The 27,106-nt window shown below is 38.7% G+C and overlaps 1 protein-coding gene across 5 annotated transcripts in view; it reads right to left on the reverse strand.

The window, feature by feature from the left end:
• Positions 1 to 851: 851 nt before the first annotated feature.
• znf536 (zinc finger protein 536) overlaps positions 852 to 27,106 on the reverse strand; it is a 174,957-nt gene continuing 148,702 nt past the window's right edge. For 3 of the 5 annotated variants that reach the window (XM_067400574.1, XM_067400576.1, XM_067400577.1), the window contains 3 exons: positions 25,903 to 26,002; positions 2,777 to 3,106; positions 852 to 2,663 (listed from right to left, as the gene is read on the reverse strand). In XM_067400574.1, coding sequence (XP_067256675.1) covers positions 3,049 to 3,106; positions 25,903 to 26,002 — 158 coding nt within the window. In that variant the 3' untranslated portion in view covers positions 852 to 2,663; positions 2,777 to 3,048. Of the gene's footprint in view, positions 3,107 to 25,902; positions 26,003 to 27,106 lie in introns of all 5 variants that reach the window. The other 2 variants (XM_067400578.1, XM_067400575.1) reach the window with 2 other exon arrangements.

The raw sequence follows: 27,106 nt of genomic DNA on the forward strand, positions 1-27,106 counted from the left end.
TTTACAGCATCTTTACACAAGTGCCTGAAACTTTTCACAGTTCTGTAGCTTTGCAGGTAGGTTTATTCAAGTGTCTTGGAGACATATATATATATATATATATATATATATATATATATATATATATATATATATATATATATATACATTGTATGTTGCACTGTTATAAAATGAAAAATACCCCATGATTTACTCAACCTCAAGCCACCTGAAGTGTATATGACTTTCTTCTTTCTGATGAACACAATCAGAGATATATTATTAATCACGCTGATGCTCCACACAGCTCCAGGGGGGTTATAAAGGCCTTCTGAAGCGAATCAATGTATTTGTGTAAAAAAAATATCCATATTTAACACATTATAAAGTAAAACAACTAGCTTCCGCCAGACCGCCTTCCGTATTCAGCTTATAAAGTGTAATGCCTCTCGCAGTTCAAAACGCTTACGGCAGTTGAATACGGAAGGCGGTCTGCCGGTCTTCTTACACAAGCGCATCGTTTCGCTTCAGAAGGCCTTTATAACCCTCCGGAGCTTTGTGGAGTACGTTTATGATGGATGGATGCACTTTTTTGAGCTGCAAACAGGTGGTTTCTGTGCACTGCCATTATAAAGCTTGAGAGCATCAGGGTGATTATTAATATAACTCCGATTGTGTTCCTTTAACTGTATCCTTTTGTAGAGTACAGTGCTAAATACAAAATTATACATGGTACCTGTACATTTATTTCACCTTTTTCATTTCCTCACAAAACATTTTGTAAGATCAAAAGTTCAAATTTCAAATAAATAGCACAAAAATGCTCAGTTGTTCACGCTGGTGTTTCATAGTTTGAATACATTTTATTTCTCATTATAAGTACAGTTCAGTAGTTACAAAACAAAGCATCTGCCATGAAGATACAGCAACCAAATGAAAATCATACAGTCCACAAGACAGCTCAGAGGTGTGGAATGCTCATATATTAGTCCAGAATGACTGAAAGAGAGAGAGATGCTCAGTTATACTACACAGAGGAGGGAGCCAGAGGTGTGCTCATCTATAACCAGTGTATATAGGGCTTGGTCAATATCCTATCACTGACCCTCCCTGTCATAAGTCCTTTACCTTACGTAGCCTGTACTAGTTTACTGAAACTAGTTCACTAAACAGCTTCACTTTGAGACGTTTTTTTATTTTATTATTATCATTTTTTTTTTTTTTTTAAATGTAGCATTTACAATATGACATAACCTTGCATGGAAACTATAAAAAACAAATTAAAATTTCCAGAGATGTGTGTGTGGTTTTTTTTGTTTTTTGTTTTTTGCCAAAAAGGACAACTAAAGAATATATCTGAAGAGACTGGACTCGAACGCATTGGAGTCTACACACAATGACTTACGGGGAAGTTCATTGAAATTGATTCTCAAAGCAACATAGATGACCATCATAAGATGAAATAGTTTGAACTACACAGACCAAATCAGCAGAGTTCACAAAAGAATAGAGAGAATATCAGTCCACAACGTCAAGGGACGCACAAACACGCACGCACACACGCACCTTCATTTTCCATTAGCGATCCGCGTACTGTATAGACTGGATTTTCATTTACTATCACAGTGCAAAATACTTCAGGGGGTAAAACCTCAGTTTGTATTTGCTTGCATGAGGCATGGGTATGTATATATATATACTGTATGGATTTATACGCTTGCAGCAACAGAAGAAGATTGTCAATCTTTCTTTTTTTCCTTTTCTTTTAATGTTATTGGTATTTTACAAAGGTGAAAGGCAAAAATTACAGTACTAGAGAAGAAAACTCCAATCTAATACCTACACTCTAAAACAGCTAGCTTTGTAAATGCAACAACGCATGACTGTATCTATGGCTAGACAATACTTGTTTCTTGTTTCTTTTTTTCTTTTCTTTTTCTTTAATAATTGAATACATCAAACCATTTCAGTAGTCAGTAACACTTTGCAACACTGATTGGTGGCAGTATTTTACAAACACAATCTCATAACCAGAGTACTTGAAGTGAGCAAGACTGAGATCAAAGCATGAAGGGTTAGGGGCCGCGTTTCTGTTTGATTTCTGCAGGCTGCACGTTCGCGGTCTCCTCGGCTCGTGCCATTTCATCAGACACGTTCGATGTAAACTGCTTCTTCCGTCACCTCGGCTGGTTTTTGTCTCAAGTGCTACGGCGTCCTCTTTCTCGGGAGTTCAGCTCTGAACGTCTCGCAAACACACCGGGAGAACAGGTCGTGAAATCACGGAGCCGGTCCTTGAAGAAAAAGGCGTAGCTTCCCTTTTTGAACGCAGTGTTCTCATTTTTCCTGAATGTACTGGATTGTCGTTCTTCTGCTCGGACATCCAGGCACTGACTGCTGAGAGTGTGCTGAGAGTTTTTGACAGGGGGTGTGCTTGGTCTCCAAACATGTAGTGAGTTGGTCCGAATGTCCAGAGGAACGGTTTAGGGAGCCTCAGACAAATAACACTGGTGAAGTTTCAGTGGGCAGTGAGAAACACCAACAGAGAGAGAGAGAGAGAGAGAGAGGGGTGCGGAGGGGTGGGGGGGGGTTGTTTCTCACTCTCTCATTCTGAGACTGGCAACTGGCCACCATCTTGGTTCAAGGAATGTGTTGCTCTGAGGGACAAGCACTTCAACGTTTCCTCACTAGGTCAAAGTCAAAAAAGCAATTAAAAACACAGAAAGTATTTATCAGCTACACAAGGGAGGATTCAAGACACATAAAACACAGGAAGCAAAAAAATTGTTTTTTTCCTCACTGTTTCCAGCTCACTAAACATCAACAGATCTTCTTCCCTCCATCCAGCGTGAACGCTCGTGTAGGAAACCATCTGAGCTGTCCAATTTATTAGTCTTTTTTTTCTCTCTTGAAGTCTTTTATGTTAAATAATGCTTTTGATAAGATAATGTCCTTCATTGTCACAATCCTCTTCCTCTTTTTCCGTCGCCTGCTCTTGGCCGCTCACTCCAGTAGGGGGAGGTGATGTTAGTTTCTGATTAGTCCTGCATCTCTGTGTCATTTAGGCTATGTTCAGGGGTAAGAGCAGGGCCAAACCTTCGGGACGCCTCTTCCTCCGCCCACAGATGAACTACGGTTAAGAGAACAAACGCAGATTAACACCACGGCCTGTGTCCTTCCTCTCTCTCTCTCTTTCACACAAATGCATACAACTTTTGACAGACCATTATTAACAGAAAAAAGGAAGAGTCAAACCATGTTATTATGTTTTTTTTGTCATTTGTTTTAAATTGGCATCTCAGATTTTGGTAACACTTCAAGGACATGAAATTCAAAAAAACTATTATTAGCCTCTGATAATAACTATGACCATCAATAATGACTAAAATGTATTTTATAAAGAATTGACTTAATCTCCACTTAAGTGTTACCAAAATGTACATCCTTTGATGCACTTGATTAAGAAAAGGTTTTGAACAATAATGAATAAAAGAAAAAACACAGTTTGCTTTTGATTACTTAATTATGATTTCAAAGCAGTTATTATAAGAGAAAAAAAAAATGATTTAGGGTACATTTGGAAAGAAATGAACGACCACTGTAATGCCTGTGTGTGTGTGTTTGTGTGTGTGTGTGTGTGTGTGTTTAAATGTTGACTATTAACCTCTCCATTCAGATTCTGTTAACCTCTAATGGCACTAAAGAAAACGCATCTTGTGAATCATAAGATAAAACATTAGATATGGGAGGAGGGTAATTTGAACACTTCCAGACTTCTTCCAGCTCTAATATAAAGATATAAATATATAAAGTCTTGTAATATAAAGACAATAACTCTCTGAACATTGCACTTGTGCAATTACTGCTGAAGTTTGAATCTGGCGAAAATGCTTACTGCTTTTTTCCCTATTTATGTGCTATCGCCGTTTGAACTAAATAATATAAATGTTGTTTAATTCCCTCTACAACTTCTAAGAAAATTATTTGGCAATAAAATCTACAGAGTGCATTTCCAAGTCATGTTCTTTTAAAGTGCCTCTATGAAAATGACAAAATGAAATTAAAACATGCATTTATTTGAGTGTGCTCTCGCAAGAAATGTTATGGAAATGAAACGAGGATTCAGTTCCGCGCTAATAATGGAATAAAACATCGTCATTTAGATTTGCCAAAGAGCAATAACGCTGACGCCCACTCTCTTTGCATTATGCGCACGTCTCAGATGTGCTGTTCTTTAACAGACACACTTTCCACTCAGATGTCAGGAGCTTTTGAAATTGCTGATCGAGATTAAGAAAAAGAATTAACCATTTTTGTGTTCTCGGATACAAATTATTCTCACGCTAATTAAAAAAAAAAAAAAAAAAATCAATGATCGCACACCTTTTCTTTCTTTCTTTCTTTTTTAAATGCCACTGCACTACTTGTATATGAAAGTAAATTTAATGTAATTGCTGATTTGGTCATCTTGATACCAAGTATGCAGTTACTTAAGCCATCACAGAAATATCTCATTTCCAGTCAGCCATAATGAATGTATTCCACAAACAAAAAGTGTCCAATAATAGGGGGTACCAAGGGAGTAATATTCGACTGGTCATGTGATCTCAATACGTCTGCACAGAAAAGTCGACCTGCTTCATATGAAATAAAAATAAAGCAGCTTTTTGTGTGTCTGGAGTCTTAATCTCATGTGTACATCCTAGAAACCTATATTAAATAATTTATAACAATGTACTATTAATTTCTTTGTGTGTAAAAAAAAGAAAAAAAAAAAAGAAGTGCACCTTTAAAATAAATACCAAGGATAAGCAAAGCAAAACCACCTATTTCTTTCAAGCGTTCAGACTGAAGGGTGCAATGCAGACTTTGTCCAGGAGATGGCAGTATAAGCCCCCAAATTAAATTTTCCTTCCTACTTCATGTTGAAAATAAGATCTTGTTACTCAATGTCAATTTCCTTTAACCTGCTGATATTTCATGTTAATCTACAGATAAAGTGTTTGTTATTTATCAAATCGGAAGTGATTGGCAGTGTTTTGTAAGACTATACTGTGGTCACGGCTCTACAGCTGTCTGCTGGCATTTTTTTGTGTGTCCATAAGGAAATTAAGATAATCATAACCATAATGATAATAAATTATGTTCTCGGGTTTTAAAAACGCCTGGTCTCCCAGGGGCCAGTGCTCTTCGTGACTTCCTCTTAAAGAAAGTTCTGGTAATGAGTTACAGATTCCGCCCCATATTTGATTTTCACTCTTCATTAACTAAGCCACCTGGAATGTTATTATTTAAGGACGCCATTTCTTTTCCCCAAACAACTGCCACTGCGATCTGGAGACTAGCACACCAACTTTACGATCCTCGCAACTTTTTTCTCCTCCTGTTCTGATCAATTTTGAAGTGTCCCTGTCCGCGTGTGGAGTGATTGCTTAATTATTTCGCCACCCTAGAAATATTTATCATACTCTGGCCTGTCACATTATGTTGTTATCAGTCTGTTTTCTCATACCTTGAATCATGCGTCTTTGTTTGTCCAAACATTAGTTTTCCTTGCCATAATTTCAATCCAAATAATAACAATAATAAAAAAGAGCTACATTTTTTTTTTTTTTTTTTTTTTACATGATCAATATTAATTTAATGATAATGACTTTGGTTACAAGAGAGCTTTAAATGTTCATGAAAACGAAAATACTTCCGCCACTCAATCAAAGAGAAGCAAGCAAATGTGGCGCCCTCTACTGCTCAAGTGTGATAATACACTCTCACTGTAAGACAAGAGAGGGCCCTGGAAAGTAATACAAGACATATGGTAAGAGGACACATAGCTCCAGGATCCATCTTATGTTAATACATGTGTCATGCTTAACAGAATGGCTAAATGAAAAGGCAGACAGAACAATAGCACAGCACAAGGCTGGAAGCAAGCTCAGTTAACAAGGGCCAGCACACTAGGGGGAAAAAAAGGGCTTGTCTCAGTCAAAGTCCTGACATTTCCTAACTGCTTCTTATTATTCCCGGACCACAGAGTTAAGGCGAAGAGCGCTCCCATCTAAAACACAGGGCGGCTTTATTCCCTGACCTCCCTCAGGTATTCTATTTTTACCATGAAATCTACTTAGTGAATATTTGTGTTTCAAAGGCCTGCTCGTTTTAGGTTTCCTGAGAACAGGGGTCATTTAATTGGAGGAAAATGTGGGGATATGAATTTCAGAACTTTTGAATACATGTTTAAGCAATCAGATAAGGCAGAACATGCATTGTGGAAAGGAATAGGGAACATTTATTTTGCACATGGCCTCTGACTGATATTTTTACCACATTATGTAGCTACTAAGCGCATTTGTAATATCCTCCATTTAAAGGAGAACTTCAGTTCAGCTGTTTTTGGTAGTCTAAAAGTCTGTTTTTCGATATGAATGAAGTCTAGATGTAAGTGATGTGGTTCGCCATCATCTCCTGCTGAACACAAACACAACACACACCGCACATTCTGCCACGGAGAGTGGCTTTGTTCTCTCCCAGGCATCCGGTGCTGCTGGAAAAGAGTTGTTTTTGGCAAAGGTAGACCTCATTGTACAGCCCAGTATTTATAAATATGTAAATACGAGTCAGCGTGCGAATACACACACACGCAAACACACATATAAGCGGGCCGAACGCAAGGAAGTGCACCAAATCATATTTTTAGAAGGTTTTAATGAATACAGGATGTTTATGAATACCATTTGTAGTGATTCACAAAGACTAGAAGAATCCTCGCACACCACCCCCTCCTCTCCCCTCAAAGCGTAAAAGAAACCCAATGTTTCTGGAGGAAATGGCAGAATTGTACGTTTGCTGCTCGTGTGGGTTCAGATTGCCTTTAGATAAGTATATGGAGGAGCACAGAGAAGCAGGCGACCTCGTACGCTGCTCTTTTCCAAGTTAAAAAGCGGTGCGAGGAAAGGACGACTGTGAAGGTAAAACAAACAGTGTGTTTGTTACTCCGCCGGATGACTAGGCAGCAAATAAACCTGCCTCAGATGACGGAGGATGACACAAAATCTGTTTGTCTTGCACATATTAACCACCAGAATAAGTGAAACTGCCACACACAAACCAGACTCTGAGAAAATGAGACAGTAGCTCTCAAATGTAAGGGCTGGGATGTGGATGTGGATGTGTCTTGCTCTCTGACTCAGTCTATTTCTGGGGCAGAGATTCTCACACTGATACTACCTCCACTGAGCAATTTAAAGCCAAACACTGATGTTGCAATCTGTCTTCTGTGCCTGATAGCGCTTTTCTCCCTCTCTAACCCAAATTACTTTCTTTTCATATCTAATTATATTTGCTAATGATCTTATAAGGGGATAATGGAATGTGCTTGATCTATTACCTTTTTTTGCAATACATAAATACAATACAAATGGCTATGCAGCACTTTGAAATTTTCCATCATCCATTTCAAGCAAAGCAAAGAGAGGATATTTAAACCATATCTAAAATTCTGCCACTACTGCAATACAAATCTCTTTCGCTCGTTCAAAGCTCCTAACAGGGAACACAAAAGCGGTGCAGTGGAACAATTTGTCCTACTACACTGATGAAACATGTGGTCTTTTCATGCCTTCACTGGCAGGTTGTGAGGGGCGACCCTCAGGCCACGGCCTCCGCCCCGGCACGTGAGGCATCGAGAGCTAAATAAATGTTTTATGAACCGATACAGGCGTTTTTAACCAGCATCCACAAGTTTCATCCGGACTCCGGACGATCTTTCGATCTCTCCAGAGGTCATCTATCCGTTTCTGTGCACTGTTGTTATGAATATTCCCGTTGGCCAAGCCCCGCCCTGGTCTAAGCCTCTCCCCATTCTTCCCTCAGTCTTTTTCCCACAGGCCCGGCGATGGCCACGGCATGACAGCCGCACTAAACCCCCCGCATTAATGGAAGGAAATGGCATTCGATCTCCATTTGATCTCGTAATCATTTCTGCTGAAATGATAATTAGTGTCCTCACAATCCTCTGACTGTGAGAGAACAGTGTAAAATAAAACAGAGCTCTTGTAGCAGAAATGCCACTTCACTCAACAACCGATATACATTTTTTCTCGTACGTACATTTACGTATCCCTCCTAAACGCGCACACACACGGGCCTCGTACGCTGGCGACTGCTGTCTGTGATTCTTTTCAACTGACATAATCCTGATTGATTCGTTCAGCAGATAAAAACTCAGTCCACTTGTGCCCTTTACTGCTGGAACATAATACGGCTCTTTATTCTGCAACAATGTAACATAATGGCGTCGGAATGTGAGGAGGAAAAAAACGTTAGGGCTGCGTCTTAAATGACTGTGACACTCTGCGGTTCAGGCTCAAGCTGTGGTCTAATGTAAAAAAGAGAAAGGAGGAAGAATGAGGGAGAGGTGAAGGGAGGGCGAGGGAGAAAAGAGAAAAATCATTAAGCGCAGATTACCAGAGTGCCCCACTAACAAGGTCAAGGCAGGGTTGCTGGTAAAAGTTGTCATTGTCTGTTTCTCTTAAATGTGTGTGCGTGACATTTCCGTCTGATGAGATTTGGGTTGCGTTGTTTTAAATTCTTTGCTTCGTATTTACCCCCCTTCATGCCTTTTTTATAAAAAGAATCTTTTGTTTGACAACAGGAAGATGTGAGGTCATATTTTGTTCATCAGGACAAGTAGAGAATGAATCATGCTTTTTATTTTGCAGGGCTTGCCTAAATAGGCCAAGGCCAAACACACACACACACACACACACGCACGCGCACGCGAGTATGCGCAAACACAAGGTCTGTGTGCCATCAGAAAAAAAAAAAAAAAAAAAATTAAAAAAAAAAAAATTCAATTTCTGATTTTAAATTGAATTTGAATTGAGGTAGCAAAAGTGGCTGCAGAATTCCACTTTATATTTAAAGGGATAGTTCACCCAAAAATTTTCCATTTTCTTTCAGACAAATACAATCAGAGATATATTTAAAAATATCCTTAGTCCTCACAACCATTTATAATGGTTGTGAATGGGGGAGCCGCGTTTTGAAGCCAAAAATAATGCATTCATCCATCAAAAAAAATAATCCATACAACTCCAGCAGGTTAATAAAGGCCTTCTGAATGCGAATGCATTTTTGTGAAAAAAATATCCATATTTAAAACTTTATAAATTCACGTGACTAGCTTCCGGTTGACGACCGTACGCAGAACGCGCAAGTCAACTCGCGCTAAATGAGTAATCCTCTGACGCGATGTATGACGCAGGATGTAGGAGTATCGTAAGCTTAGACACCTCTCGCAGTTCAAACAAATTTAAGCTTCTCTTCTCTTATATTGAAACCCTCCAAAATTTCTCTTTAAAAATTATCGTTTTAAGCCCGGAACACACTAAGCTGACGAACTAGTTGCAACGAAAGCAGACTGCGGGGTTGGCTCACGTCGACAGTGTCTGGGTCCAAAGTTGCCCTGACACGCCAAATCGACGCTTAAGTAGCACATCCGTTCTGCTCCTGCGTAAGAAGAAATGCCTTTCTGTGCCAGCAGGTGGCAGCAGCTGAACAGCCAATCAGAATGATCAGATGGCCCGACTGACTGACGAGCTCTGACAACAAAAGACGACGATGACCAACTTCAGCCAGCGGTGCGGAACACACTGAGAAAAACAAAAACCGGGCTTTAGAATTATAATCCGTGACCGGTGATTTGTTTTGCTCTATCCTCTGCGCCTCCGTGTTTGTCATTACATTGTGCATCAGATCAAAGGACACTCTTCCGCCGCAAATCGACTTGCGCATTCTGCGTACGGCCGTCCGCTGGAAGCTAGTTATTTGAATTTATAAAGTTTTAAATATGGATATTTTTCTTACAAAAACACATCGCTTCACTTCAGAAGACCTTTATTAACCCCCTGGAGTTGTATGGATTACTTTTTTAATGGATGGATGTATTATTTTTTACTTCAAAACGCGGCTCTCCATTCACAACCATTATAAACCTTGGAGTCCTAAGGATATTTTTAAATATATCTCTGATTGTGTTTGTATGAAAGAATATTGTCATATAAACCTAGGATGGCTTGAGGGAGAGTAAATCATGGGATCATTTTCATTTTTGGGTGAACTGTCCCTTTAAATTGAGTTTAAATAAAAATGAATTCAAAGAAATGTATATGATTGTAATTTTTTAAGTCTTTACAGACAAAGAGAATGTTATGGAAATTACTAATTTATTAAATATTATATTAACAAACAAACTATAAAATAATTCAAACGTTTTAACTTAATTTTAGAACAGGGTGGAAGAATACTTCATTTCTCAATATGCATTACTAATGTTTATATATTTTTTAATTAAAATTCAGTAAATTCCTCTTCCTCTCATTTCAATTCAATTCAATTCCTTTGGGGTGTGGCTAATTCAATTATAAACCACACTCATGATTCAAAGGCAGCCAAATCTTCAAATCTGAATTTTGCATGACCCAGACAAACACGTGAATGTGAAGTTTTGCCTTTGTTGCAACTGCTTCCTACATGGCGTACACAAAAAACAATGAGTACCAGGAAACAAACAGAGCATTTTATGTGCTCTAAGAAAATGTGACAAAACTTAAGCTCATCACAAAGGAGACCAACAGACGCAGCCTCATTCATAAACATTCAGTGTCTGAGATGTTCCTATAGGATCTTGTTCAGCAGGCCTCTCTCTCTCTCTGTCTGTCTGTCTCTTGTATGTGTTGTATTAATTGTGAGTCCTAATCTAGAAGAGTCGGGGGTCCCTGGAGCAGGCGGCGCTATTATTCGCGCAAACATTGCGCACCACACCGCTCTCGCTTACTAATTTCGTTCGACGTCGCACCGCTCAGCTGAGGGAACGCACCGCCGAACGCTGCATGTGAGTCAGACAGCTCCAGACGAGGTCCCTTTAGTGCCACGCTGTCAGTCACTTTATATGTTGTGAAATAGAAAAATGAAAAGAGAAAGGGAGAGAACGAGCAAGAGAGAGAATGTAGAAACAGAACAAGTCCTTTTATCCTGCTCGGCGGGACCTGTCAGTGCCACCTTCTCTCTGGTTTCCCAGCAGTCCCAACACAGCAGCTATCAGAGGGAACCTGACATCCACACGCCGCGTTTTCCAGGGGGGAAGGAAATCATGAGAGCGGTCCCACACAAGCGAGCAGCTAGTACATACTCTCCTCAGATCAAGCAACAGTCTCTCGTAAGAGAAGAAAAGAGAGAGAGATTTGGATGTTTTAAGTGGGAATGTAGGCTGACAGGCTTTTGCTGCTTGTGACATGTGATAGAAACTAGGTTTGCATCTCCCTGTGTTCATTTCGGAGTTTGGACAGAGATGAGAGAGCGAGAGTGTGTCGCAGCTTAAGCGCTGATAGTTCTGTCTTAACAGCTCTTTATTCTCACACGCGCGTCGCAGTTGTGACTCCAGGCACCTCCGGAGTCACTTCTATTTTTCTCCACATTTGCAGGCCTTTTTTGTTTGTTTTTGGATGAAAAAAGAGGATGGAAACGGTTCCTAATCCATACGTGACACACATGGGCGCGCACATTTCATGGATTGCAGTGCAGGAAAATCACAAGCACCTGGCTGAGTGTTTTTTTTTTTTGTTGTTTTTTTTTTAATATGATTTTGCCTGCTTCCCCACTGGTCTCTGATGATTCAACAGTTCCTGCTCTAACATCTGCTACTTACTCTTACTGGGTCTCAATTAAGACAGCAGTATTTATGAATCTGCTCTTATTTACATTTCTATTTTTCTGCATATGTGCGTGAACGGCGGCCAAAACAGCCCCTCTGCCCCCCACACCACGCAGATGTTTCTTCAGCGAGGCCAAGAGGTGAGCGTTCGGTTTGAGAACAGCGACGCGAGAGCGCGGGCTAAACAGAGAGAGATTTAGGACCGCAAGATTTGCAGCTTCGCTGTCTCACAGATGAGAGCTCCTACTCTCAGGTGATTGTAATATATGGGAGTTTGATTGAGGGATTGTGGGATTGGTGAAAGCCATTTCCCCTGTTAAAGAGAGGTGGCTGGTGTTGAAAAAACCCACCTCTGTGTATATGCGTGTGTGAGAGGGATATTTAAGAATGTGTGAAGCAAGAGATTGTTTTAATTAACTACAATCCCTTTTTTCTTCTTTTTAAGTGTTTGTGTTTGCTTTCAAGTCAATGTGTTTTTAATTAAACCATCATGTTCCATATTATGTTCAAGATGTTTATTTTCCAGACATACACTCTATATTTTAGAGTATGAGGGGGCCCAAATAACATATACACACAAATACTATACCGTTCAAAAAAATTATTATTTTTTTAATGTTTTTGAAAGAAGTCTCTTATGCTCACCAAGGCTGCATTTATTTGATCAAAAAGATAGCAGGCCTAATATTGTAAAATATAATACCTATATATATATATAAAATTTAAAACAGAGACTTTTGAAAACGCTGCAGACCCCGTTTTAGATTGAAAACACCGGGGTTGCGTTTCAGTATAAATGGACCAAAACAGAGACCTTTGAAAATGGTGTGGCTGCCCACGTTCGCTCTGCGTATCCTTGACGACCGTGTAAACGATAACATGGAGACTGAACTGCAATCTTTGCTGGCTTTGTTGTAACGCCTGTTTCACACATAATCCGTCTGCAGTGCGTATGCGTTGCGTATTTTTTTACGCACCCATGTTAACGGATTAGAGCGTTCACACTGCACGCGGTTGCGGTCCGTCATTGCGTTCCAGGAGCGGTGCGTCTGCAGCAGTGCAGCAATCGTTTACGTACCGAGTCTATTTTTGCTGTGCTGCAAGTGCAGCACAGCAGATTGTGTGTGAAAATGAGCATGGATTGACCTGAAATTGTAAAAAAAAAAAGAGAAAAAAAGAAATTATGCACATTTAAACTATTTTGTACATTTAGTACATTACATAAAGAATTTTTTTTTTTTTTTATGATTTAACGCCATGCCAGCAACAAGTTATATTCATGCCAAAAGGAAACATTTCAATTTCACAGTTCAGTTGTATCATTTCAAAACAATTATTTTATTTAAAAAAAAAAAATGAACAGTGTTTACTTGCATAATGCGATCAGATATGTTTTTCCCCGTTGGAGGGAAACTCGCATCCCAGCAGGCAATGACGTGACAGGCGGACCTATTCAAAAACAAGGTGACATGGATGACACTCGTCTTATCGTTGAGGTGGAAAAACATAAAATTCTGTATGACCCGCAGAATGTATTGTACAAAGATTTGAATGCGAAGGAAAAGGCATGGGAAGCAGTTTCGTCGGCTGTTTGTGTCGACAGTAAGTTTTCAAATCTTTGTGTCATGTTTACGTGTACTAAACTACTCCAGCAACTGTAAATATATAAGCGTAATGAATATAACATTACGCACTGCAAACGTGTGCTGTGTGAAAGCACAATGGCCGCTTCCTGCTTCAGCAACACATACGCACTGCATACGGACCGCACACGCACTGCAGACGGATTATGTGTGAAACAGGCGTAATTTTTAGCAGCAATTGTGCAGTTAAACTCAGCATGTTTTTAATACGGCAGCTACGTACATGCGCAAGAGGCAACTGTTTACACTTCTATGCGCATGCCCAGTGTGCATGAACAGTCATGTGACATGCGTTTTATATCGTATAGTATAGACGGAGATTGTTTCTGAAACGCTGTGGAAACGCCAGTGTAGACGACGAACGTTTTCATTTTAAAATGACATTTTAAAAAAAAACGCACTAGTGTAAACGGGGCCTTATGTTACAGTTGTGCTGCTTAATATTTTTGTAGAAACTCTACAAACTCTACAAGACTCTAAAGACTAGAAAGAAAAACATTTATTTATTTTTTTTTTTTTTACAAATGTCTTTACTATCACTTATGATCAATTTAACACATCCTTGCTTCAACCAACCAACCAACCAACCAACCAACCAACCAACCAACCAACCAACCAACCAACCAACCAACCAACCAACCAACCAACCAACCAACCAACCAACCAACCAACCAACCAACCAACCAACCAACCAACCAACCAACCAACCAACCAACCAACCAACCAACCAACCATATCACAAATATCAGTTTGCTAACCACAAACTTCTAAATGGTAGTGTATGTGCTTGTGTAGTATTTCTTTTTCAAAACCTTAGGCATTAATAAGGAGTTGGTCATTCCTTTGTTTTTTCACACTTTTATGAAGACTTTCCACTAGATATTTGCTCCCATTCAGACCCACTGACGACAGGTGCAGTTGCTTACACTCACCGTTCCAATTCAGCCCAAAAGTGTTCAATGGGATTTAGGCTCTGTGCAAGCAAATCAAGTTCTTTCACACCAGACTTTTCCCCAAAGGGAGTCTGTTTGTCAGAGGAGATTGCATGGCTGTATCCTGGATTTTATGCACCTGCTAGTAATGAGTGTAGCTGAAACAGCCAAACGTGGTAATTTGAAGGGTGTGTCCACATACTTTTGGTCATGACAAAGTACTGCATAAAACTACTACATAAAATACATCGATTTGTATGAATAGTGACAGTTACACATATGCCTTGGACTTGAACTCTGCTTTGGAAATACTAGAGTATGTACTTGAATGAAGAGCCAGATTTATGTTAAACAAACATACACACAACTCACAAAGGGTAATAGTGAGTTTCAGTGTGTTGGTTTCAACAGACCACTCATGTCTTTAATAAACAGTAATGCATTTCCCTCATACACAAGTGCCTAATCATGCCAACCTAATGATGCCATTAGAAGAAGCAGACATGAGTGACATCAGAATGACATAAAAAAAAAAAAATCCTGTTATTATTCCATCTAATAGATAGATAATCTTGGGAATTCAATGCGAAAATACACCTGAGATCATTAAACACAGAATATGAGAGTATCGAGATCCAGGGTTATGTGCGCACCAGAAACGGAGCCTTTGTTTACATTTTATTTATTTACTAGCACAAGTAAAGCGCTGTTGAATATGAAATGTCAAACTATTTACGTGCAGTGTAAGCACTTAAGGCAAGGCTTTTTAGTTTTTGACACAACCTGTAAACAACAGACGATCTAACGTTCTCTGTAAAGACCAAACATGAGCTGGCAGATATGAAAGCATTTATCCATGGAAACAAGAATATGCCTATTTACAGACAATAGTGGGAAAAACAGTGCTTTCGCTTCTCAAAATCCACTTCACACTCTTAAAGGCCTCTTCTGTTTAGATATGGCAATTTTATCAATTACAAATGCTTTTTACTCCATTTTAACCTAAATAGCTGCTTCCATGGGCAGTCAAGGAACAGTGAGTCTCTCAAATGTGTTATTAATAATTCATCTGAGAATGCCGTTTATGAAGTTCGGGAGGCAGGTCTAATAAGCATGGACAGCATCTAATACACCATGTGCTGGACAAAGCGCTTTTGAGAATCATTACTTTGTGTGCTTGTCTAATTGAGACTTCATAAATTACCCAGTAGGCCTCGACTCGCTGCAGATTGCTCCCTGCCTTCGCTGGAACGATACACTGCATGTTTTCTCAAGAGCCACATCATTTTTGTGTGCACATAAAGGCAGGCATGTGAAAACAGTAATGGCAAATATGTAAGTAATAATAAATATAAAAGCGTATCGAGTAAAATAAGCTGAAGCAGCAAGCGAATAAAGGTCCTTTCTGTTTAAAATTTCAGTACAATCGCAACAATTATCCGCTTTTCCTCACTTTTCTCTGCTCTCATTGTTTTTGGCAGGCAGATCCATAACATTCTTTTTGTTCCACTTTGGTCTCCTCCTTTTTCCCAAGCTTTAGAAACTTCAGACATGAGAACCCTTAGCCGCCTCTAATATAAAACCAGTGAAATTTACCTAGGATTATAAGTCATTGACAAATAACCTTGCTGATAGATGCGAACTAGATTTTGTTCAAAGCACTCTGACAGCCTCAAAAGAGATTAGTGGAGTTCTTATCAGGTCAGGGGTGTCACGGGGGAAATGTGTTTAAAGTCACATTGATTTATTGAAAGATTTTCCAATAAGAAGACTTCTCTCGACTCTCAGACGTGTGTGTGTGTGTGTGTGTGAGAGAGAGAGAGAGAGAGAGAGAGAGAGAGAGACTCTAGCATTCATTGTGAACTCTGCTGGACTACAAAGGGGAAAAACAACTGCAAGAGCAACACACAGACCCCAAATAAACACAAGAGATCTTTGATGGCTGGGTAAAACTACACTGCGTTTCCTTTCCCTTTCCCATCGTCTACTGTGTGCTATTCCTCCAGACGAAATAGCAATAGATGACCGATATACACATGAACGTTCACACGCACCCACAAACACACACACATACACACTGACAAGCAAGCATAATAAGATCTTTTGTTCCTGCAGGCATTCATTTGACACTATTACCTTCTTAAGAGTAATTATGAATCTTTTCAGAGAGCTGGATTGTGGGAACCGTTGGGTTTGGCCCTGGATCCACCCACCAGCAGCAAATGGATGAGAGAGAAAACTCAGAGTATCACTCCGCACCCCTGTCAGAGAAATGTCATTACCCCTGTATCTCTCTCCCAGTCTCGCAGTCTTTCACGATCCCGTCCTCTTCCCCCCTCCCAAACAACCCCGCTCTTTCTCTCTCTCTCGCTCTCTCTCTCTCTCTTTCTCTCACACTCCTGCTGCTTCGTTTGATCTCTGAGGTCCACTGGAACCCTGGAAAGCTATTCCAGCATTTGCGGTCCGTCAGAGTCCTGTGGAGAACCTTCTGGATGTGTTGGTGTGTCCAGGCTGTAACCCTTCCTGCTGACATGGCTCTCCACCACACAATCTGTCAGAGACTTCACCTTAACATCACACCACAAGCTCCGATAATGAACGACGCTTCCCCAAATACAGATAAAAATAATAAAGTTGTTTTTGCATTAGTTTTGCATCTACTAGGAATATATAAAATATCATGGGATAGTGTGACAAATTAATCCACAATATGTTCGTGTTTATAAATGATAAAGTCATAAATGTTACAAACAGTTTACTGCCATCTTATGATATTTAACACTCCTGGGCTTCAGTGTGTGTGTGTGTGTGTGTGTGTGTGTGTTTCTTTTTTTCACTTATACTGTAGGTGATTTTAACTATTACTAACATTCATATAAATAATTTACAATGCACTTATTGTGTACATACATGTTTTTACATTGTAGTCATTTAAAAAATACCTGCATCTAACTACATATGTAATTAATTTCTGTAATTACAACATTGAACTTCCCTTACACCTTAACCCAACCCTAAAACTAAATCACCAAACCTGTCCCTAACCGTACCTGCAAAACAACATGGACACAAGAAGTATATTGTACTTATTTTTTTGATGGAAGTACAAGACACCTAATATAAAGTAGAATAATTTTTGTTACTACTACTAATAATAATACTGATTTATCCATTTGTTTTGCATCTACTAGGAATATATTAAATATCATGGGATAGTGTGACAATCCACAATATGCTCATTTTTATAAATGGTAAAGACATAAAAGTTATAACAAGTCACTGCCAGCTTATGATATTTAACACTCCTGGGCTTCAGATAACACACTGATAAACAGAGCAAGGAACCTGAGAAGTCTTGAGAACTCAGAGACAAGTGTTTGTTTGTGTCTTTATCGAGTCCGAAATCAAAGCCTTGCCCCAGTTATGTGTCGACCCATGGTATAAACTCACGCTTTACTGTACATCATCACCTGATCTATAGTCACAGTCAGGACCCACTGTCTCTGCTCTAATAGCTATTCTCAAAGGTACTATAGCGGTCGACAACAGGAGCCGGATAATATTTTTATGTTATCAGTAACACTCCCACGTTTGTTTTCGCAGCCTCTCAATGGCCAGAGCATGGGATGACAGGAAATGGCAGCATTTGTTCTGATTTCGACCCCCCTCCCCTTCCACAATGCAAGACCAAAGAACGTGGGAGGACCCACAATGCACAATGATCTCTTGTTCAGATTGAAATGCTTTGTGCATTCATCTATAACTGCCCAACATGCAAAGATAACCAGCCAGTCTGATGATCAATAAATAAATAGCAGACAGCATAAAAAAAGAAAGATAGAAAGGGAGGAAATAATGACACAAAGACAGAAAGAGAGATGGAGGGTTCTTTGACTATTTGTCTTGTTTTAATAGTGGAAAATCGAGAGGAACAAGAGAAAAATGCTAAAGGCGCTTTCCATTAATATGGTGCACTGTTGTGTTACTTTACTTTTATGTATTTTTAAAAGTATTACAGGCACAAAAAAACATGTTTGTTTGTTTTTTATGTAAGAAATACTGTTACATAAATTAGTATTTAACATATAATTAACACAATACATTCTAAGTCTTTTTGAATTGGTGATTTTACCTTAAAATTGTGAAATAATTGTGAAATGCCAGAAGTAACATCATTTGAACTCTTTTTACAGCATAAGATGACAAGTAAACAATTTTCAATTATTTATTTCTTTATTTAATTACATTATTTAAAATAATGTAGTATTCATTAGAATTGCCTTTTTTAATTTCATCCATCCAATTCTGTTAACTAAGTAAAAAAAATAAATAAAAAAACATGTTTCCCCCCCTGTCATGTTTGGAAAAATAATAAATATGAATTGGTTGATTTTTTTTCCTCTTTTTTTTTAAATTTTAATGCTCATTTAATGTTATTAGAAAATTACAAAATCAATTACAAAAAAATAATTTGAACTGTTTTTATACATATCCCAAATTTTAGTGACACAAAAAATAACCCTTATATAAAATTAATTAATAAAACAACTCATATAATATTTAAGTGAAATTAAAGTTAAGAGAAATAGCAAAATAAATAAATAAATACTAACGATTTCAGAGCAGGTTTATAATGAGAAAGTGCCTTAACAATAACTGATAATGCTACATGCATGCTGTGTATATAGATTACATTTACACTAAATTAATTCTCACACTAATTTAAATGCAAACAAAATTAAGAACTAAATAATTAAAGAAACTAAATGAATAAACAATATCCATCATATGTGTCACAATGGATATTGATTAATTTTACCCTTTGTATAATTGTGGTACAGTCAGAACAACAATTATAATAAATATCATTTGCACATAATATAATATGCAACATATTAATATTTCGTAAGCTCTCAGACCAGATCTCACTCTGTTCTTCGCTAGTCATTTATTTTCAGTCAATAAATGCAGTGGTAGCTGACATAAGGTCCATGATCAGATGCTGGACATCATCCTCTCATGTTAGCTTTGTAGCAGAGATCTTAAGAGCAAATGCAAGAGTGTGAGGAGTGAATGTTATAGAGCTTATAAAGTGGAGTGATGGAAAGAAAGGTTCATGTTGGGGTTATCACACTCCGGCAGCACTGGGAGCGACGTGGCTGTTTGCGGGTCTCCACGCGCACACACAAGAGCAGCAGAAATGACACTAGCGTATAGCTGTGTATCACAGAGCAAACAGCAGCTCTTTACCTCAAAGTCTGCCAGCCTAGAGAGCGGATCAAAGACGGTGTTTGGGTGAAACTATATCGACAGAGTGTCAAGCACAACAGGGGTTGTGAGGAGGGGCACTCTCTGTCTTTCTTCTCTCTACCAGCCTCTACTTTTGCACAAAGAGCCATTGCTATGGTATGTGTGTCAATCACACTGCGCTATGTGTGTCAATATCTAATTGTTCTGATGGCTGAAGATGGACGGACAGAACGGAGAAGTGAGATGGCGATCCAGCGAGTCGGACAGAAGAAAAAGGGCCGTTTTATTACAATTCCATTACAGCTTTTTCAGCATTGCAACATGGATGAAGGAAAACTATTACTCAACCTGCACATGCTATGAAAAATGAAACTAGTTCTGATATACAAAACTGCTTTGTTCTTGATGAAGATAAACAGTCTTGGGTATGTTTGTATTCATTATATAAAGTCCATAGCAAAACCATACCAAAATAACACGTCAAAAATAATCAAAAAAGGGGGAGAAAAAAAGCTCGCAAAAGCCATTTTAAACATTGTGTCAGTACTGGACAAATGACTCTGTGGTAACACCCACCACCCTGCCTCCATACACAGGAAGACAAATATTGAACAGGACTCCACACGCATCAAACAACACTGTGGGGCAGGGCCGAGTAAGCCTGGGTCTCGTCTGTAATCACAAATGTCCAAATCCTCTAACGAGGTCCAGAGCTCTGTCCCCCACATCAAACTACGTATCTGCACACTGGGTTTCCATTACTTTACTCTTTATGCTGATCAATTACTGCTTTAATGACAGTTATATATAATTCTTAAAGTGTTAAAACTTACATCTTCATGAAATATTAAGATAAAATATCAAATGTACCCACAAAGTTATCTTGTAGTCCACACTGTCCTCTGCACATTCCACACAGTAATGTTGAGTGACCTGTAGGGGGAGCTGCTCTTTTATGACTTGGGGGGTGTATTTGTGTAAGACAATAAAAACATTAATTTGCCCTGAAATCATTCCTGACATAAATGTAAAATGGTGCCCATTGGAACCCAGTAATGAAGCATGCGGCATCTCTGCAGCTTCTAATTTGACTAGTTAAATGACTCCATTACGTGTTTAACAGACAGAGGCAAATCATTTCTGGTCAGTTGAGGCTCACTTAGCCGCGTCACAGGGCTTGGGGAGAAATCGGAAGATAACTGGTCCTGCTTCTTTCCTTTTTTGCACTCTATACTATTGTAGCCTAAAAGTAAATGGCTCTAAGAAAAGATCACATTATGACCTGCACATTTCCTCTTATTCTCTCTTCTATGTGTCCACCTCTCTCCTTCTGTGATAATGTTGCATGCATCTACATCCGACTGTTAATCAGGTGTCCACTGTGCATGATCAAACATGATCAAAGTCTATATAGTGGAATACATAATAATAGATGTCCATCAGAGAGCCTGTTTCAGCACAGATTGGACTGAATTGATAGGAATCATAATGTGTGTGGCATATATATATATATATATATATATATATATATATATATATATATATATATATATATATATATATATATATATATATATATATATACACACACACAACTGTTTTCAACACTGACATTACTAACAAATGTTTCTTGAGCAGCAAATCATCATATTAGAATGATTTCTGGAGGATCATGTGAAACTGAAGACTGGAGTAATGATGCTGAAAATTCAGCTTTGCATCACAGGAACAAAATTACATTATATATATTCACATAGAAAACAGCTATATTAAATTGTAATAATATTTCACAATATTCCTATTTTTCTGTATTTTTAATTAGCCTTGGTGATCAGAAGACACTTCTTTAAAAAATCTTACTGATCCCAAACTTTTGAACAGCAGTGTATATATTACCTAATTAAAATAATATGAAATCTTTTAAAATGAATATATATATATATATATATATATATATATATATATATATATATATATATATATATATATATATATATATATATATATATATATATATATGTATTTAACATTTTTTTGGATATAAAAAGCAGAATAATATACCAAAATATGACACATATTTGACTGATTTAATTGCTGTATAACAAGACAAGGTCAATACCTCACAAGGAAAAGAAAATACGTTTAAAACTAGATATTGTTATTTTCATGCTAAGTTAGGATAATAGTTCAACTATTAAACAAACTTTTATGTAATATTTTATAGTTCTCACACAAATAAAAATGAGATTTTAACACACACACACACACACACACAAAAAGTCAGGTGAAAAGGAGTCAGCTTTTTTTTTTTTTCCCCAACAAAAGGTGCCACACACTGAGAATGACACAAGCTTTCACATGTCATTCATCTGTAGAATGTGAAGCTGGTTTTGAGGGTGTGAGAATTATTTAACCTACAGATAAAAACACCAATTACTGATACCAAGTGGCCATTCCACACAGAGACTAATACAGGATCGTCAGTCAAAAACACACATACACACACACAGACACAGGTGGGTAAAGACAGGCACTCTTAAGGGATATTGGGCTGATTATAGCGGGTGAGTATGTGTGAGTCAGACAGGCCTCTCACCTCTAGCTTTAAATGGGCTGATTAGGAATGGAAAAAGAGTTAGCATGGATGGGCTGATTCCTAGTACACTCACTGTGCCCTCTGCCGTGCTGCACGGAAGGGCAGGAACTGAACCCCTCCGCACGTGCAGGACGCTTGAACATCTCTGCTGATGGACAGAGAGCCAATCACAGGCTGGCATCGCTTGTAAGGATAATGGCACATGCTGAAGGATTTCGTCACATAATCTGAGACATGTCAAGTTTCTCTTTGCTGTTATTAAATGAGTCATATTTTAAGAAGCATTGATTTATTATATGTCTCATTGACACACACACAGGCTATTTTCAATAAGATAGCTCACCCAAAAATGAAAATTCTGTCATTTACTCTTGTGTTTTTTCTTCTCAAGATGATGTTTTAAAGGACGCCTGAGGGTTTTATTGTACATACATTGATTGCCAATAGGGTCCAGGGTTATACTGGACCCCATTGTCTTTCGTTGTATGGACAAACTCAGCTGTAACATACTTCAAAATATCTTCTTTTGTGTTCCACAAAAGATAGAAAGGGAAACCGGTTGGGAAGGACATCATAAATGATGACAAATTTCATATTTGAGTTAACTATATCTTTTATAGTTGCTCCAGCTGTTCCTGCCTGGGTCAGAGGGGCTAGAGTCTCCCACTCTAATGGGATAGGTAATTATGCAGTCTGATCTCACAGACAAGGGATTTAAGAACTAAGTATACTATGTGACACATGTCTGGGATTATTAATAGTCATAACTGGATGGACAGATGGACAGGCCTGAGATAATGCCATCAGATGCCATAATAAGCTGCTCTGCGGACTTCTTAACGTACAAGCAAACCACAACATCTACAAAAAGAACTCTGTAAATGTCTCCGTACAGTAACGGCCTCTATCTCCTGAACGCCAGTCTCACAGCAGATGTCAAACGTTGGTAAAACGCAACAGCGCAAGATCCTGAAGAGCAAAGCTCTCTTTATCCCTTTAGCGTCCGTGGCTCAACTCTTTGTAGTCCGACTGAAGTGCAGTGAAGTGGGCCGTTTTCACCCCCTCCCCAAATGTCCGGGTCCTAACAACCCACCCACCCACCCCCTCACGTCTGATTGTTGATCCTCCTGAAGAGGACAGATCAAATATTCCACTCCAGTCTGCGAGCGGGGCACAGATATGATTGGGGTTGACGGACGGGGCCCCCAGTTTGAAGTCTTAACAGACAGTGCGACTTTGATATCTGTACTCGGCGCGTATCACCAAAGACACAGGGAATGAATGAGAGTGAGGGGGAACTGAGAGAGACAGAGAGAGAGGCAATGAACAAAAGCATCTGTGGAGTGGTCAGGGCCAGCGGCAGCATGTGTCAGAGGCTTTTTGATGTTTAACCCCCTTCCTCTCTCTCTTCTTCGCCTCCTCCTCCTCCTCTTCCCTGTATTCCTCCCCCCAAAGGCCCCATTTCTCTCTTACACTTCCTGCTTTCTGGGAGAGCCCAGTGGCGACACATATATACGCATACACACCAACAGCCTCATCCAACCAATTACCAACCCCTTGACTTTTGTACATTAGACAGTGCTGCTTTGAATAAAGGCAGGAAACCGCTGTTTATTTACTGAAAAGTCTTGTTAAATGTGAAGTGTGTTAAATCTTTCAAATTGTAAAATATCACATCAGATGCATCTTCTGAAAAAATCAAACAAAAAGGCCCATTCACACCAAGAATGATAACTGTAACTATAATGATAACTATATGTGACCCGTGCTGGCAAAATGAGTCACAATGAGCAAATTTTCAAAAATGAGTTATTGTTATTGATGCATGATTTGTTGGAATCTGTCAAAAAAAAAAAAAAAAAAAATGACTGAGCTACACCTGTTTGAAGTCGATAGTCAGCAAAATCAATTTTGAGAAAAATCGAGTTAAACGTTTTCTGAAGGTTCCAAAACGAAATCACCTAGCAACCATACCTTAAAATCCCTGTTAATAACACCTAATTTGGCACACACCTCGTTAAAACCAAATCTATAGGAACATATATATATTTAACTTTTTTTTAAATAATTTACTTCAATATTTTGAAGTACTGTAATGTTTATATACGTATATCGGGATTGCGCGCTGTCTGAGGTGTCTTTGTGTGAGCGCTTCAAATTTATCAGTCAACTTAAGTAAGATCGATTTGTTTACATCACATTTCATTGGCTCAGACTCATGCCATCAAAACTTTGCTATGAATATTCACCAAGTTGGAATGCTGCGCTTTAAAATGATACCAAACTTGGACTAATGAGGAAGATGCTGAGGGGAAGCACGAGTGGTGAAGCGAGTGGAGAAAACAGCATTTTTCATGGACAAAGGAAAGGTACTCCTCTAAAAAACATACTTTTAGATGTTTAATTGCTATATGAAGCATGTGGATCACTAGATGAGGGCTTTATGAACAAATTTTTGTGAAAACCTCAAATTCGACAAAAATCTACGTAAAAATCACATAGCTCGAAATTAGCCCGTGCGCATTCCGACTCATTTTGCCAGGACGGGTAACATATATTAGCATCCACACCAACTTAAAATAACGTTTTGTTTATTATAAGCATGCACTGCAGTTGGATTTGATATAAATCCAACATAATATGTCAAAAAAAATCAAAAAATTTATTTTAAGTAGAGAAGGTCAAAATCTCACAGGGTAAAAATAAACTAGGCCAAAGTAAAACTGACATTTGATGTTTTTTTTAAACAAGATACTGTACTTTTCTTTTAGGTTAGTATAAAAGTTAATCTAATAGACAATACCAACCAATTACCAGCCCCTTGACATTAGACATCACTGCTTCAAATAAAGACAGGAAACCTCTGTTTATTTACTGAAAAATCTTGCTAAAAACAAAGCATGTAAAATCTTAAAAAATATCATATTGGACACATCTTCTGGAAAAATTAAGCATAAAAGCAAGATAACTATAACGTTAACAATATTAACGTCGACACCATCTGCCACTTGAAATGCTTGAGCTCTTTAAAGTCCAGTATTTCTGATTGGCCGTCAATGTTTTTATCATTCATCAGGTGGAAATAATCATTCTGAAATTGATTCTATAATATTGTTTATCTGTTATTATTGATATAGTTGTGGTGTGGACTTGCATATTCTCATACAATTAGAATAATTATTAAAACCTTAGATGTTGTTATCGTCCTTGGTAGGAAAGGGCCTTACAGTACTGACAGTCTTTCTGATGGCCTGCGAGTGAAATCCGAAAGTAGCAAAGTTCATCTAAAAAGAGGAAAAGAGATAAACGTGTGCAATCATCATTTTCTTAACTTGTGTTTCCGCAGATTCAAAGGGCTGAGTTTTAGCATAAACAGCAGGCAGGAAAAGTGGGTTTTTAAAAACTCTGTCTTCCTGGGATTGAGCGTTCGGAGCAGAGGGATGAAGAAAAGACTAAACAGATGTCACAGCTTGGCGGGAACGAGGGAGTTAAATAGCTTTATTTTTTTCCTCCGTCTTTTTAAATGTCTCACGTATAAACAGATTTTGTTGCTTCTTAAAGTGAGCTCAAAATTAAAGCGTATCGTTTTACACACATATTGCATGCATATTAGTGAGCCCCAGCTGCCCGTGTCCTGTTCTTAAGAGCCATATGATTGAGTTAGGGGCCCGGGTATCAGATAAGATTTAAGCCTGCTCTCCCTGTGCGCTCCCCCTCTGCATTTTACTGCTAACTTATTAAATGGAGAGAAATGACATTATTTTTCTGAGTGTATGTGTAATTATTGTCACACACCTGTGACTCCTGCCATAGACGACAAGAGGAGGAGAGGAAGGAAGAGACGACGGCGAGGGGAGAGATGTCGCTTGGAGCAGTGGGAGCTCTGGGTTTTTTCCTTTAAATGGTGGGTGAGAGAAAAAAAAAACAGCAAGCTTGTTAATCACAGAATCTCTGTCGTAGGGAGAACACGGATATTCTAACAACTTGAACGGCAGATATCACTGTGAATTCAATCTGAAATTAAACGTCCTTTCATGTTATTTCCTTCAGACAATAATATTCTACATGCACTCCTGAAGTTTATGGAAAAGTTTCCCTTTTTTGTCTGCCAAACAGGCTTTCTTTCCACATACCACCAACAAACTGTTCTGTGTTGGCAGTTCTAGATGGCGAACAAAACGTCTCATCTAAAATTCTGATGCATGCGCCAAGCACACGTTCCTTCCTTTCTTTTCTTTCATTTTTTTTTTTTTTTTAGGGGACCACCCCGTGGAAGGCAACATGTGAAATACAGCTCTGAAGACAAAGGAAATTACCTATTAGAGAGGGAGCAATGATCTTCTTTTGCCCCGACTCCAAAAAGTGACTCAGAATGTTGTAATTGTTTACCTTTGACACTGACCGTAATTCTTCTCCGCTCCGCCGTAACAGAATATTTCAGCGTCGCTTTTCAAAAGCTCTCCTTCTCGCTCCCCCGCCGCAACGGCGATGCCTCAAATGTCATCGAATCGCTCAGTTTAACGTATTTCTTTTCAACACCCGCTCTTTGCTTCACAGGAGCAAGGGCCGAGCAAGTGAGAAAACGACAAGAAAAGCAGCAGATCGGCTTGTTTAAGATATCCCGGCATTGTTCGCCGTCAACTAGGCCCTTAAAATGTGACCTCCGCTCCGTCTGTGACTTGTGCAAATACATCGGGTGCCACTCAAAGCCTTTTATTCTGACACTTTTGAAAGGGCTGTTGATAAAAGCTAAGCACGTCAGGAGGTTTTACACTGTCAGTCTCGCTTTCCTGTGCTGATCTAAAAGCATGGAAATAGCAGCGTTTTTTGGTGTAATGTTTTAATAGAAAACAGATGGCCGCAGATGTAGGGCTGCACAGAGCTGGGTGACATGTCTTTAATATTTTAGAGTGGTCTTGCTGTAAATGTAGAAGCAGCTGTTTCCTCCCTGTTGTAAATTTGGAGTTTTTAATTTGTGATTGACAGCTATTGGATTTGC

The sequence above is a fragment of the Chanodichthys erythropterus genome, chromosome 11, assembly GCF_024489055.1.
Source record: "Chanodichthys erythropterus isolate Z2021 chromosome 11, ASM2448905v1, whole genome shotgun sequence".
In the NCBI taxonomy this organism is placed as follows: Eukaryota; Metazoa; Chordata; class Actinopteri; order Cypriniformes; family Xenocyprididae; genus Chanodichthys; species Chanodichthys erythropterus.